This window comes from Esox lucius, chromosome 7 (assembly GCF_011004845.1).
Source record: "Esox lucius isolate fEsoLuc1 chromosome 7, fEsoLuc1.pri, whole genome shotgun sequence".
Classification (NCBI taxonomy): Eukaryota; Metazoa; Chordata; class Actinopteri; order Esociformes; family Esocidae; genus Esox; species Esox lucius.
In genome coordinates, this window is record NC_047575.1 from 7,829,179 (window position 1) to 7,844,456 (window position 15,278).

The window sequence follows — 15,278 nt, forward strand, 5'->3', positions numbered from 1 at the left end:
ATTTCTTTGGTCAGGCCCTGGCTGTGACCCGCAGGCACATAGAAAGGCCTAGAGGCCCCCAGCCAGGACCTGACACCATCAAATGAACATGAAAATGGTTCAATGACCGTAGAGTCAAGCTTTTGCAATGGTGTGTTATTAGCAATGAATCCAGCCCTAATTATGTCAAGCACCTGAGATTGAGCAATTTTTCAGCCATGGTGGAGTAATACTACGATCACATTGTGCCCAAATGTGGGACAGGGTTCTTTCCAGGTTGATATTTTGTAAGTGCAATCCTCCAGAGGTCCAAGTGCCCACTTTCATGTATGTACAGGAAGACCTCAAGTCTTTTCTAAGTGACTATACAGTACAATGCATTTTCTGCTTTGGACCAAAAAGAACAATATTTTCTGTTCTGGATTTTGTTCCATAATTCAACCATGCTTATATTTTATTTGTACTATTGCAAATATTGGTGTCAAAAGTGTGATGCACACTGTGGCGTAGACTCTAAATATTGATAATAAAAAAAAAAATTGAAAATCTTCTGTGTAATGTACTGTAATACTTAAAGTACCAAGAAGATAATGTGGTTGTACATTATAATATATAAAATGGGCTTGAAGACTTGAGGCTCACAAATTTAGAGACTTCAGACTTGAATTATTTAACCAGGTCTTGGTACTGGACTTGTGACTGACTTGAACTTGCAAAAGAATGACTTGCTGACACCTCTGATCCTTGCTAAATTTACAAACAAGGCTATGCTGTTGTTGCATAGCCATAATCACCAGCACAGCACCAATTTCAACCAAGGCTCCCATCAGGGGAGTAAAGGGACAGACAAAGCTGTGGAACGCATTATAAAATAAGCAATACCAACTGGGAGCAATTCTACATACTTATTCAATGACATATACATACTGTATTCATCAATTTTTAAATTCTTTAGTTTTTGATTTATGATAAATCAACAGATTCTTGCAGTACATTTTTTAAATCAACAGGAATGTGGGGCCCTTTCTGTGGCGCCTGGCTGTGTGAGGTCATATCAACCTTTCCTATTTACCAAACCCTTATAGTTGTCTTGCTGCTAGGAAACGTAATTCACACTAGCACTGCTGGAAACCGAAATAAGCATGTTAACTTGACACAATTGTCAACAAAATGTCTCCACAAATGCACAACAACAATCCAGAATTATACTGGATTCAACCATCCAGATTGTTAACATCTGTGTCCCCAAAACACATATTCACATTCATATCTGACAAGTTCCTGCATGTTACAAAACCAATCACTAGCATGTTGATTTAGCAGTACTCCTTATGTTTAGGGGTTGTAGGCACATCTACACCGTCTGCAAACTGCCATAAGACTTCACACTATTGGACATTATACCAATTGGGGTTCACACCATTGAAAATGTCCGTCTACATGGTCAATTTTTAACATTATTGTTAACAGTTAGGCTTCCATTTGATTACAAATCTGAACTGAAATCAGGACAATGTAATGAACAGATGTGGTTGTTTTCTTAAAATGTACTTGTATGATTAGTGATAAATAATAGAAGTATATTCCAGTACATTCAAGAATATTAAGAGTAGGATAAAGGAATGTCATTTATTTAAATTAGGATACAAAAATGAACAGTGAATAATACTTGTTATCCGAACAAAGATTCGTTTTTGTTTGTGTGTATTTTGACATTCTGAACGTTCAAGTCTACCTATGCCCCAGCTAACACATCCGTCGAACTGGTAAAACAGGTGTGACGGATTTGTTCTGTCCGGTATCACCTCAACTCCGTCATCGGTGACGGACTATTCAGTATTGGGAGGCTATTGCCTTAACAGTAAACTGTTATTGTTGTTTGAACGTCGCATTTGAGGAGAAGAAGAGTTGCTACAAGGTAAGTGTTGAAATACCCCCTGAATTGCCTGAATTTGTCGAATAAGTTTCTACATATTGTTATTTTTTAACACTTTGCGGTCGTTATTCTGATAGTTGCCTCTAGTTCATTACATACCTATGAATGTATGAACTATGAACGTGAATTCAGCTGTGATTTGTAAACTAATCGGGAATGTTGCGGCGACCGTAGCATTTTTTTTGAACAACATGTACAAGAAGTAACCCTAGGAAATGCCTAGGTGTTGTGTGTCTATTCCACATGAAGTAACTATTTCCGCATTTCCATTTATGTTCATACTGAAACAATATGTGCATGCCAACAGAGATCAAAGGTTAATAGAGAAATATGTTTGATTTATTAGCGCAATAAAGATCATTTAATATTAACCTATGTCTACTTGTGCAACGTGGTCTCAGGACACTATGTAGACTATTTAACGAAAATCCATGGCACCCGATTTCGTATGATATGTGACGTTACGTCAGGTTACATTACAGTGTGCCACCAAAACGTATGATACATAACGAAATTATTCAAACGTAACATATCTTACGAACGGTATTACAACGTATCAAATGTTACGAGCACTATTGAAACGTAAAATAGCATATGAACACCAGACAAATGTATGATATTTACAAATGCTATGAAAACATATAAATAATGATGATTTTTTTACAAAAAGTTTGACCTGTGTTTCCAACCTGGTGGAATTTGGATGTGTAGGGCAGTCACTGTGATAGTCACCCTACCCATTGCCCCACACTGGATATGTAGATTTAGGATGAGTAACAGCAACACCAAGGTCGCTAGAATATGTTACAAATGCATTTTATCGTTAAAGTTAGGTTAACGTTAGGCATCACAGCACTGGGGTTAAGGTTAGGGTTAAGGTTAGATATCACAGCAATCGGGTTAAGGTCAGGGTCAAGGTTTGGGTTAGGATTACAAAGAAAATCACTTCAAACATATTTATGTTGTTGACACCACCACTCGCCATAGCTAGTTACAGGTTCCTCATTGGAGCAGTTGGTAGCGCACCTGTCTGGGGTGCGGAAGGTCGCTGGTTTGAAACATGGTTTTCTGGGGTTTTCTAACGTTATTTTACTGAACGTAATATATCTTACGAAACCCCCTGGCTAAAATGTACGTAAAATAGTCTGCGTAATCCTTCTGAGACTAGGTTGACTTGTGAACAACATTTAAAAAGCAATTCTGGGTCACCAACATTTGGAATATTTCAAAAGAAGATTTGGTAGAAATGTGTCACAAACTTTATTCATTAAAACAATATTCTACTCTATACATGCATTATAGTGCAAATACTATTCAATTTGAAGCAGCAAATGTATTGTAAATACTCAGGAGAGTGTGCAGAGTCAAAATAAAAGGTCAAATCATGGGGCACCATGTAAATGCAAGTGTTGCTGGCGTTTTACTCCCCCATACCATTGACCACAATGTAAATAATACTGTATATGAAAATCAAAACATTTCTACTGCAGTTAATATACTGTGGCACAATGTAATTTATATATAGTGCGAGTTTGTTTAGTCAAAATGTGTTTAGTCAAATTATGAGTCATTATGTCATTTCTATTGTAGCTGCAAAATATAATGATTTAATATCATACATATAAGCGTTTTACTGCAGACTTTCGTTTTGAAGGCAAAATCCGAAAACCGGAAGTCTGATTGTTGCTGCCAAATCGCTAATGTTGCCTGCATTACGCCTACAGTGAAACAGATGTCTGGTCCTCTTGGTCCAGACATGCCTATACCAGTACCTAAACCTCGAGCACGCTATAAGCGGGCTGCTGGGAGTTTACAGAGCCAGAACTCTGTGGACAGGTGAGTTATCTTTACCACTTGTTTTCATGACCACTTGTTTTACTAAATGTCTGATATTCTTATTGTGATTTTGTCATCACCAGTGTTGGGGTAATGTGTTACCAAGTAGTCAGACTACTTTTTTAAAGGTAACAAGAAACTTAACACGTTTATTATTTAATTTAAGTAATCCCTTTTTTTCAAAATAAAAAACGTGTTACAACCTACAAAGCTTTACGTTGCATTACTTTTCTCTAGTACAAGTGGCAACAACAGGCTGTATAATAAGCCTGGCCTGAAAATGTGGAGGCACTTGCAATACAAAATCATTTATAAATTTAAGAGATTCTTGATTAAAGAACAGAACGCAAATAATCTTTGTCATTATGGTATCTGATTACTTGAGATAATAGGATTGGTCACTCTTGCTCAATAATGATTGATGATTGATAATTGTATATGTTGGTGAGTGCCACTGACTACGCAATACCTAACTACGTAATTATACGATGCCCCATTAAATCTGTGCCTTCTGGGCATAACTGACCAACATGTGAATATAGAATCAAAGGGCTGATCTTCAAGTAACGGCTTATTAACTTAACTTGTTACTTTCTACAACAAGTAACGTAACTAGTTACTTTATGGGAACTGTAACTAGTAACTGTAATTACTAGTTCAACACTGTTCATCAAATGATTTATTCTTTGTTTTTCAATACATTATCTAGGGATTTGATATATACAGCCAGTCCAGCATCAAGTACAGGAATTCATAACAAAGGTAGGTCCTGGTGGTTTACGTGACAACAGTTACATATTTGATCAGTGATAAAGATTTTGACAAGGTACATTCCCTACAAAACAAGATATGTTTCGTGAGAACTGCACCTGTGTAATGACAGGTCATGTTCAATTGACTCCAACAAAGTGTGTCAGATTGCTTTTCTTTCAGCGATTCACAATCTTGTGTCTGATTTGTTCCTGTCAAGTCATAAACACCCCTCCCGCTTCTCTCTTAAAAACATTCTGCATCCGTGTTAATGTGTTCCTGTGTCCTGTTAGATCTCCAGTAAAACATTCCTAAAGATAATAATAGCTTTTGTGCAGAGTCACAATAGCTGGACGAGAAAAACAGGTTTTGATACTAAAACATGCTTTGCTTTAATTTCTCATGAAATAACAAGGCACCGTTTAACATGCATCATTTTATCTTTCATTCACAGGTACAAATGATATGATGTTAGAAACTGTAGTCAACTCTGCCGTTAGGTTAAATAATCCTTCATTCAGCACTGCCATCCCCAGCCAAGCTGACCAGAATCATATCCAGCCCAACGTCTCACTCTCCACGTCTGATTCTGGACTGATCCCGTCTTGCCCAGAAATGGACTGTAGTGATTCAGATAGATTCCTTGACAGATCTGCCTCGTCATCCTCCCCTCCAAGCAGTCCAGCTTCAGATCATGACTCCTCCCTTTTAGTATTACCTGACTGGACGAAAGAACTTGGCTCTGAATCGTCCAATGATGACGATGAACTAATTGCAGAAGTTAAGAAAGCTTGTCTCATGAATGAGTGAGTATCAGTTAACAGGCTATGGCCAATAGTAAAGCAGAATATCAGACTCAATGGATATGTAATTACATGTAACAGTGTTAAAGCCACAGACAACATGACATTAGAGATGTTGATATGGTCTTGTTTCATTCTTCTATGCCTCGGCACCAGTGTGGTTGGTGTTGTGGCCAATGGACAACCCCCTGTGCCTCGCGTGGAACACATGGTTTTGCAGACCCGGCCCTTCAAACTGAAGACTCCACGGTACGATGTGGCACTGTCTCACAACACACCGGCGGAGAAGGGGCCGTTTGTGGGGAGTTCAAGTTGCTTTTAATGTTCTGCCCAGTTTTGTGGTTCCAATGGTGTGGTGGATTTGAAAACCCATTGAAATTATTATTTGGGTGGAGCCAGATCCAACATGGAACAATGGTTATTTGACTTTAAGCAGGGTAGACTTGTTTGTCTACCCTTTTGTAAACTCCACAAACCCATTTGTTGATTTATTCAGATCACTATATTACATGATGTACCTATATAATTGCTTCTTTTTTCCTTCTCACTAAGACTGCTGTCACCCGCATAGCAGGACTCTGTGGAAAAGTTAGAAGTGTTCTGTAGTGAAACTTCTATCCTTCTGAGATTTACTACACCTGTTTCTATCAAGATAGCTGACAGTAAATGAAACGTGTCATTGGTATGTCTCTTTTTCAATGACCTCTCCCTTTGCCTACAGAGCCGCCACCATCCGCGTGAGCAGGAAAAAGCAGGGACCAGGAAGCGGCGGCGGAGCCAAGGCGGCAGACACTTCTCGTAGGGAGAGTGTGGTGTCCCGATCAAGCTGGCTGGATGTATGGAAGGGAAGAAGGTACTGTACAATTCAACAAAACAACACCAGATTTAATAATATGATGTTTACAACAATGATAAACAAAATTCCAATTTTAAAACTGTAAAACTAAATGCACACAGACTGAACCTCAAAAACCAAAAGCAAAGTAAATAGAAAAAGAATGAAAATCAACTCACTGCATCTATAAAAAATGTAATTCAATTAAGTGTACCTTAATGCAATATTATTGGAAAATTAAGATTACTTTTAGCAAAAAATGAAACTTTTAATGTTTTTTTTCCTGAAGGCACAATGTTCTTTGGGCTACCCTGGATGGACAGTTGGTATCCCTGTGGAAGAAACGCACAGTGAGTGAAACCCCAGCTCCGCCACCATTGTCCATTGAGTTTTCAACAGACCTATTTATATCACGCCCAGTTTATGCCTGGGTCCTCCATCTCTTACTATTCTCTCCGATTCCCTGCTGCAGGACAAGTTAACAGACATGGTATTCCATGTGTCAAGCATCACCGAGGTCCGAAAGCAGGACAAAGGCCGCTTTTCTGTTTACTTCCGCAAGAAGCACTTTGAGTTCATGGCACACAGCGAAGGTGAGACGCTAATGGATATGAACACTCCTTTTGGCTCCAACCGTTTTCCTGCCCTCACCACCCCATCCTCTCTCTCTCCGTGTTCCCAGCGGTGCAGGAGGGCTGGGTGACTTCCCTCTTGGCCTCTCGTGGCCTGGACCCCCCAGCTCCTCCTCCGCAGCACGGGGCCCTGGTCATGAAGGACCCCCGTAGCCGAGTGTACGCTGCCATATGTGGACACAACCTGTGGATTTACTCTGGTAAAGAGGTAAGGGAACAGGGTTCAGCAACCACTCTATCGTCCTGCGATTCTCGTGACGGTTCACGGTGGCGTCTTCAGGTGGGGGTTGTGTCGCTCAGCTTTTGCTCTTTGTGCCACGCAGAACTTTGAGTTGGGGATCGGGACAACCTGTGTGTCCATGAACGTGGCGTCAGTGAAGCAGACCGGCCGCCATAACTTCAGCCTCATCACACCGTACAAAACGTTCAAGTCAGTGAGCATCTCATCCCTCGCACTTGCATTGACATCGGAAAGTATTCAGACCCCTTGACTTATTTTAGAATGTATTACATTTATTTTCTTTGACACTCATAGCCCCATAATGACTGGTTTTTAGACATTTCTGCCCGTTTCTTCAAGACGATAAACTGAAATGCTTCATGAATATTCTGATCCTTTGCTATGACAATCCAAATTGTGCTCAGAAATATCAGTAGAACTTGATAAGTGTCCACATGTGGCAAATTCAATTGATTGTACACGATTTATTAAGGAACACGCCTGTCTCTGTATAAGGTCCCAGACTTTACTGTGCCTGTCAGATCATAAACCAAGGCGACAAGTCCAAGGAACTATGAGAATTGTGTTGAGGCATACATTTCTGGGGGAGTTCCCCCCCCCCCCCAAGAGCAGAGTGGGCTGCATCATTTTGAAAACCACCAAGACCCTCCTAGAGCTTGCTATCCAGCCAAACTACTTAACTGAGCGAAAAGGGCCCTTGGGTATGGTGGGCATTGGTCACAGAGCTTCCAAATATTTCTGTGAGGAGACCTGAAGATAGCAGTACATCGACACTCCCCATTAAATCTGACAGAGCATGAGAGGTTCTACAAGAATGAATTTGAGAAACCTCCCAAATCCAGGTGTGCAAAGCTGATGGAATTATACTCAAAACTGTTATTGCTGCCAAAGGCAATTCTACAAAGTAATGAATCTAAATACTTATATATTTCAAGATATTTAGTTTATTTATTTTCAATAAAAACATTTCAGATAATTTGTTTTTTCTCTTGGTAATTATGGGCTATTGTGTGAAGATTGATGGCATATCAGTAAATGTCAGAAATTATAAACTAAGTCTATAACACAACAAAATGTGGAGAAAGTAAATTGAACTATTTTCCTGAAGGCACATAATGTTTGTCCTAACTGGACAATCTGTATCTCCAGTTTCTCAGTAGAATCATCGCGGGAGCTAGGTTTGTGGCTAGCGAGCCTGACCCAGGTGATCCTCAGTGCCTTGTCATGCAGCGAGGTTGCCCAGCGACTCTGGGCCAGTCCCTGGAACAAAGTATGTGCTGACTGTGGCTGCGCCAACCCTGAGTGGGCCTCGGTCAACCTGCTGGTGGTCATCTGTGAAGCCTGTGCAGGTGAGCTGGGAGGGCGGTGAGGCTTAACAAGTAAGCCAGGGATGTGTACAGATAGTGAATGTCGCTCCATGTGTCTCATGCTACTTTCCTGGTTATTCCTCTAAAGGTCAGCATCGGTCTTTGGGAATCAATGTGTCCAAGGTGAGAAGCCTGAAGCTGGACAGTAAAGTGTGGACGGAACCTCTGATTCAGGTGAGACAACGTGTCCTTTTATAGTGCAAAAGATTAGTTATCTGTCCAGATACGAATGTGTAAAAAAACCTGGTGTGAAGCAGTACAACTCCCGATACTGCCTTCTGATAGTCTCTCTTCCCTTCATAGCTCTTTGTCCGATATGGGAACAAAGCGGCCAATCAAGTGTGGGGTTACAACCTGCCGGGGGCAGAGCAGATACTTCCGGACGCCTCTGTGGATCAGAGGGGGGACTTCATTAGGGCAAAGTACGTCAAGGGCCGATACAGACGGGCACATCCACTAGCCTCCAGCCAGAGACTTCTCAACCAGGTCAGCCAGGCCCCGCCTACAATACAGTTCTCAGCCACCAGGAGGCACTTACTCAAGTTTATGTTCAGATCCCTCGCCAAATGACCCTCCCGGAGTCTGAGGAAAACAGTGGTATGAAAAGTTTTTTTTTTAACCCCTCCTCATCATTTGTGTCCTCCAGAGACTGTGTGAGGTTGTGTGTAGCCCAAATGTCCCAGAGACTATGTCCCTGCTGTGCTCGGGGGCGCGGGTCCTGTGCAACACTTTGGACCCCAAGGGTCCCTCACCAATTGCCCTGGCCGAGCAGGCTGGACAGGCCATGCAGACGGAGCTCCTCAGGCACAACGAGTACACGGGTAAGGACGGCAGAGATCCCGTCTTTAAGGCCCAACCGGGGCCGACTAGGGTCGTTTTGGGTCTTGGAGAAGTCTCGGCCTCTCCTTTTCAGTTAGTCAGAATGTCAACATTGTTCATCACTGGTTCTGCTGTTTATTTTTCACCTTTTCAGAATCCCCGGCCCACGCTCATCAGAAGCCCAGCAGAGCCTCCTCCACCTCTGACCTCCTTTCAGCTGCAGGTACACTTAACCGCTGGGATCCATTGAGAAAATTGGTGCCCGTACAACAATGTGGTCATGTTCATATTCAGTGAGGTCAGCAAAAGTGGGAACCAAAGTTCGGAAATGCTTAACTTTGCTATGAGATATTGCGCCACACTAGTTTGCTTCCAACTCGTACTGGATAAGCCATTTCTACCAAGCCTGTTTGCTATGAGGGCCAATCACTCAACGTGCCCCTATCAGCTAAAATATAGGCCCAGCACAATAGCCTAAGTCTTTACCTATTGTAGGCTATTCCTAATTGATGGTGTCCAATTGAAAAACATCTGTTTGTGTGTGTGGCAGGAGAGGAAGAGTTTCATGGCAAGTTGGAGGAGGACCGCTTCCTGTTCTCCCTGGAGAATGACTCGGCTGCCTGTGATGTTCTGGACCTCAGGGAGGTCATCTCCATCTTTGATCGCTCCGAAGGGTATTGCAACCTCACAGTGTTAACGTTGTGGCTGAAATGCCATACCCGTCTTCATGACTGCTGGTTGCAGTAAGCTACAAGGGCGAATGTTGATTTCCTCCCACAGAACAACTTACGCCTTCGAGATGGTGACTCTGACGGAGCAGTTGGTGTGCAACGCTGATGCCGAAACGGTTCTATTCATTCACCTGCTCCATATTCTCAAGGTAGCCCATTAACAGCTCAACCAATTACAGTAGATATTTTAGCCAGCTTCACTGTCTTCTGTGTACTAAAACCTGAGTTCCCTGCCTTGTTCCTAGAGTGCTCCAATCATAGAGGGTTAAACTCCAACACTGGTTTATCCGATACAGCTTTTCATCCAGCTAATGATTAGAATCAGCTGTGCTAGATTAGGGTTGAAGAGAACCTACAGGATGGTTGCTCTTGCTAAGGAACACAAAAATCCTGTAAATAAATTGAGTTTGAATACCTGTAGCAACAGTTAATCATCGAAGTTTATTAAACACATGCATTTGGAGAGTTAACCTGTCACCATATCTTGATCGTAGCGCAAGTAAACTCTGATTCCCTTCCATAATACAAAGGGTAATATTGGCTCAAATTCTCTCCTCCTCTCGACCCAATCTGGCCAATCCTTTAATATGAGATATGAAGAGACAGATATGAGCCATGACAACAGATGTCCTTGAGCAATTTCTTCCCTACAGTTGCTTTTGACTATTGGTGTAGGTAAGGAAACAGTCTAAGTTGGAGAAGCTTGCCACCTCCCAGACCCCATTCCAATGTCCTTGGCTGTGAACTGGCCAGATCCCATCTGAGCAGACATCTAACATCCAAAAACAACTGCCCTCACTATTTTGTCCCATGAATACACATGTAATAACACATGTAATATAGGAGCTTGATCAATAACACACTCTTTTCACATGGGTGACCTTAGTATGTGCATAATGATTATACTAAATTATACTTCAATTAACATAAATGGGAGGCAACTATCCCTTGATTAATTATAATTTCTACACTCTCCAGTGGCTGGTTTGGGCCGCCCTATTATTGGATTTAATGGTTTTCTGTTGTACCTCATCAGTTATTGCACACACATCGAGTCCCAGGTCGAAATAATTCCCTGATTATATGGGAAAAATGCAATGGAACTGGCATTGCTGTATGGAGTCAATAAGTGCAGTACATCTGAATTAGATTTAAACAGTTAACTCAGTGGCCTAGTGTTGTCTGACGCACAAGTACTGCTGATACAGTCCACTGCTCTCCGACTAAAACTCTGTACTCCAATAAGGCATAAAGATGTCAGAAAAAACATGTATCATAAGGAAGAGCCTAACTCCTTCCCTCAGGTGGTGTTACCTGGGCCTTTGGATGAAGAGGACCTGGATGGGGTGTTTGCTGTGTCCCGGGTGTCGCTGCGGGAGGGAGAAGGCCTGCAGCATGCCGAGGTCTGGGCCGTGCTCCGTGGAGGACAAGTCCTCATCTATCCTACTGACCACCAACGGCAGAAAGAGAGGCTAACGTTAACTCCTGACAGCCAGTACAGTGAGTCGCTACGCATTCCCTCCAGACCACCTGTTTACACGACCGACTCGTGGTGATGAGCAGACGTTCCATCATCAGGTAGCAGGGCGGTCAATTTCAGGTCTGCATATCGCAGTTCCTGAAGAGTGAACCCCAGTTAATGTGATTTAGTGTTTCATATTAGACTCAGGTGTGCTGTATTTAGTGTTTCACATTAGAATCAGGTGTGCTGTATTTAGTGTTTCATATTAGAATCAGGTGTGCTGTATTTAGTGTTTCATATTAGAATCAGGTGTGCTGTATTTAGTGTTTCATATTAGAATCAGGTGTGCTGTATTTAGTGTTTCATATTAGAATCAGCTGTGCTGTATTTAGTGTTTCATATTAGAATCAGGTGTGCTGTATTTAGTGTTTCATATTAGAATCAGGTGTGCTGTATTTAGTGTTTCATATTAGAATCAGGTGTGCTCTATTTAGTGTTTTACAATAGAATCAGGTGTGCTGTATTTAGTGTTTTATATTAGAATCAGGTGTGCTATATTTAGTGTTTTACAATAGAATCAGGTGTGCTGTATTTAGTGTTTCATATTAGAATCAGGTGTGCTGTATTTAGTGTTTCATATTAGAATCAGGTGTGCTGTATTTAGTGTTTCATATTAGAATCAGGTGTGCTGTATTTAGTATTTCATATTAGAATCAGGTGTGCTCTATTTAGTGTTTTACAATAGAATCAGGTGTGCTGTATTTAGTGTTTTATATTAGAATCAGGTGTGCTCTATTTAGTGTTTTACAATAGAATCAGGTGTGCTGTATTTAGTGTTTCATATTAGAATCAGGTGTGCTGTATTTAGTGTTTTACAATAGAATCAGGTGTGCTGTATTTAGTGTTTCATATTAGAATCATCTGTGCTGTATTTTGGTGTTTTACAATAGAATCAGGTGTGCTGTATTTAGTGTTTCATATTAGAATCAGGTGTGCTGCATTTAGTGTTTCATATTAGAATCAGGTGTTCTGTATTTAGTGTTTCATATTAGAATCAGGTGTGCTGTATTTAGTGTTTCATATTAGAATCAGGTGTGCTGTATTTAGTGTTTCATATTAGAATCAGGTGTGCTCTATTTAGTGTTTTACAATAGAATCAGGTGTGCTGTATTTAGTGTTTTACAATAGAATCAGGTGTGCTGTATTTAGTGTTTCATATTAGAATCAGGTGTGCTGTATTTAGTGTTTCATATTAGAATCAGGTGTGCTGTATTTAGTGTTTTACAATAGAATCAGGTGTGCTGTATTTAGTGTTTCATATTAGAATCATGTGTGCTGTATTTTGGTGTTTTACAATAGAATCAGGTGTGCTGTATTTAGTGTTTCATATTAGAATCAGGTGTGCTGTATTTAGTGTTTCATATTAGAATCAGGTGTGCTGTATTTAGTGTTTCATATTAGAATCAGGTGTGCTGTATTTAGTGTTTCATATTAGAATCAGGTGTGCTGTATTTAGTGTTTCATATTAGAATCAGGTGTGCTCTATTTAGTGTTTTACAATAGAATCAGGTGTGCTGTATTTAGTGTTTTATATTAGAATCAGGTGTGCTGTATTTAGTGTTTTATATTAGAATCAGGTGTGCTGTATTTAGTGTTTCATATTAGAATCAGGTGTGCTGTATTTAGTGTTTCATATTAGAATCAGGTGTGCTGTATTAGCTCTCCAAGTACAGGTTTGGAGTCAAAACTGTATCTTGCACTCATCTAATTATCTGTGTTATTCTCCACAGAGATAGATTCCTCAGAGAACACCATAGAGCTGACCGCTGGAGAGAGGTCGGTACCACAAGAACACCTTAGCATGGGCGTATCATTAAAGCCGTTCCCCAGTGTGTTAATCTACTGTGCCTTTGTGCCTCTCCTCTCCTTCCCCCACTAGAACCATGTCCTTGCAGTTTGAACAAAACCACAGCTGTCAGACCTGGCACACTCTACTGAAACGGGCGACGGTCACGAAGAGGCAGCCGCGTCCGTCCTTGTACCAGCTGCCCGCCTCCTCCGCCGGTACGGTGCCCCCCCTCATCGAGAGGTGCATCTCCCACATTACGCAATACGGTGGGTGCAAGCGACAATCCGCCATAGACCATGTCAAGCATTGTACTGGTCTGGAGGGCTGCTGGTCGACAGGGATAGTGTTGGCAGCTGCACAGAGGTTTTATACCCACGTCCCTCCCTTCTCCCAGGGTTGAAGGTGGAAGGGCTGTACCGGCGCTGTGGGTTGGCCACCAAGATCAACCTTCTTGTCGAGGCCCTCAGCACTTCACCTAAAACTGCCCACCTGGAGACGGATGAACAGGGTCTCCTGGACATCGCAGGGGCCCTAAAGCAATATGTCCGCAAGCAGGTGTTGCTCATCCCGGAGGATCACAAGAAATTATGGGTGGAGGCGGCAGGTACTGTATCTCCAACAACCCCAGTTTTTCCAGTTTGATAATGACGGACATTTGCACAGTTAAGGCCCATCGCGGAGTTAACAAATAAATCTAGATGAACAAACCAATGTTAAATCCCATCTTTTAGACAATTTGCATTAAGGCAGGGACAGGCAACTTTAGTCCTGGAGGCCCAAAATACCACATGTAGAGAGGATGCAAACCAAGTGTATCCACACTCCAGGGTTGCCTACCCCTCTTGCGAAATGTTTCATTCGACGCCGATTAACAGGGTTGTCCTTCATTGCCTGTCGACGCAGCTCACAAAGATGAGACCATCCGATTGGCTACGTACCGCCAACTTCTGAAGAAGCTGCCTCCTGACAACAGAATCACATTGCACGCCCTCTGTGGACACTTCTACATGTAAGAGAAACACTGGACCGAGTGCTGCATGTAGCAAACCAAAGCCACTGTGATCCTGCGTAACTTCCGTTCTCCTTCCCTCCTAGAGTTCAGCTGTACAGTTCTGAGAACCGCATGACGGCCCAGAACCTGGCGCTTGTGTTTGTCCCCACACTGTTCCAGGAGCTCGCCATGAACCCCAACATGGTGCGCCTCACCAGAGAGCTCATCATCCACCATACAATCATCTTCCTGGTAAGGCACTTTGAACATTGGTTTCTCATTGATTTGGGGATTGTGTAGCAGCAAAATGTTTGGACAACATTAACCTTCTGTGAACCTAATGCTGTCTAATCTGCAGGGCCAAGAAGACGAGTCTAACAAGGTCGACGAACTGATTACAATATTGTAGGAAAATATATTTGCCTTCTGCTATCAAAGAAAGCTTGGATTACAAATATGTATTAGGCTATTTTCTTTTCACATGGTAATTATTGTGGGATAAATGTCTTCTGCCTGAGTGGCACAGAGGTCTAAATCAAGGCCTTGCAATATAGTTGTTTTAGTGCAGCCATGTGTTCGAGTCTTGGTTCTGGCATACCAACACTGTCCGTGGGTTAAGTAGAAATCGGCTTAGCCTGTCCCAGGCTGGACGCTGGGGTGGGTGTCGGACAGGGCTGCCTTTTCTCTTGCTCATGTGGGGTCCTTTTGTGGCTGTGGGCTAAATTGTGGTTGCTGTGTAATAGCAATACATAACGGCTAATTGGTCATTTGCAGTACAAAGGAGAAAATAGGTCCTTGGACACATATGGGGGGAGGGGGGGTCTTGCCAACACGAACAAAAACGTTTATTCTATTTTCAACACTGTAAAATCAAACTAATAACAAACCGTTCTTGTATGTTTTGTGGTCTTGGGTATGACCTATGTCACTGCCACCTGCTCACATGTATTGCTACAGCATGGGTTTAAATCCAGCCCACTGTAAAAACCCTTTGTAATCCCCTGCTCTCTGTAAAATGTATCCTAAGTATGTTGGTTAGTATTGATA

General features: G+C 41.9%; 1 protein-coding gene across 2 annotated transcripts; it reads left to right on the forward strand.

The window, feature by feature from the left end:
• Window positions 1–1,783: 1,783 nt before the first annotated feature.
• LOC105024637 (arf-GAP with Rho-GAP domain, ANK repeat and PH domain-containing protein 1) lies at window positions 1,784–15,246 on the forward strand. Of its 2 annotated transcripts, none has more exons than XM_010894689.5 (24): window positions 1,784–1,897; window positions 3,640–3,751; window positions 4,461–4,513; window positions 4,956–5,307; window positions 5,461–5,553; window positions 6,026–6,157; window positions 6,429–6,489; window positions 6,612–6,732; window positions 6,822–6,979; window positions 7,095–7,201; window positions 8,162–8,361; window positions 8,468–8,553; window positions 8,683–8,865; window positions 9,026–9,200; window positions 9,353–9,421; window positions 9,749–9,872; window positions 9,979–10,078; window positions 11,234–11,429; window positions 13,182–13,227; window positions 13,331–13,506; window positions 13,635–13,844; window positions 14,144–14,249; window positions 14,336–14,483; window positions 14,590–15,246. In XM_010894689.5, exons 2-24 carry the CDS (start codon window positions 3,648–3,650, stop codon window positions 14,638–14,640), a joined length of 3,051 nt encoding a protein of 1,016 aa, XP_010892991.2. In that variant the 5' UTR covers window positions 1,784–1,897; window positions 3,640–3,647; the 3' UTR covers window positions 14,641–15,246. The 2 variants fall into 2 exon arrangements, with proteins under 2 accessions (XP_010892991.2, XP_010892992.2); XM_010894690.5 differs by having other exon boundaries at window positions 1,785–1,897; window positions 5,038–5,307.
• The last annotated feature ends 32 nt before the right edge of the window (window positions 15,247–15,278 follow it).

Bases quoted from the DNA above. Each gene is read 5' to 3' on its own strand.
- LOC105024637 (XM_010894689.5), top strand. From the start codon at position 3,648: ATGTCTGGTCCTCTTGGTCCAGACATGCCTATACCAGTACCTAAACCT. The intron at 5,308-5,460 runs GTGAGTATCAGT...CCTCGGCACCAG, and splicing joins AAAGCTTGTCTCATGAATGA to TGTGGTTGGTGTTGTGGCCA. The intron at 14,484-14,589 runs GTAAGGCACTTT...TCTAATCTGCAG, and splicing joins ACCATACAATCATCTTCCTG to GGCCAAGAAGACGAGTCTAA.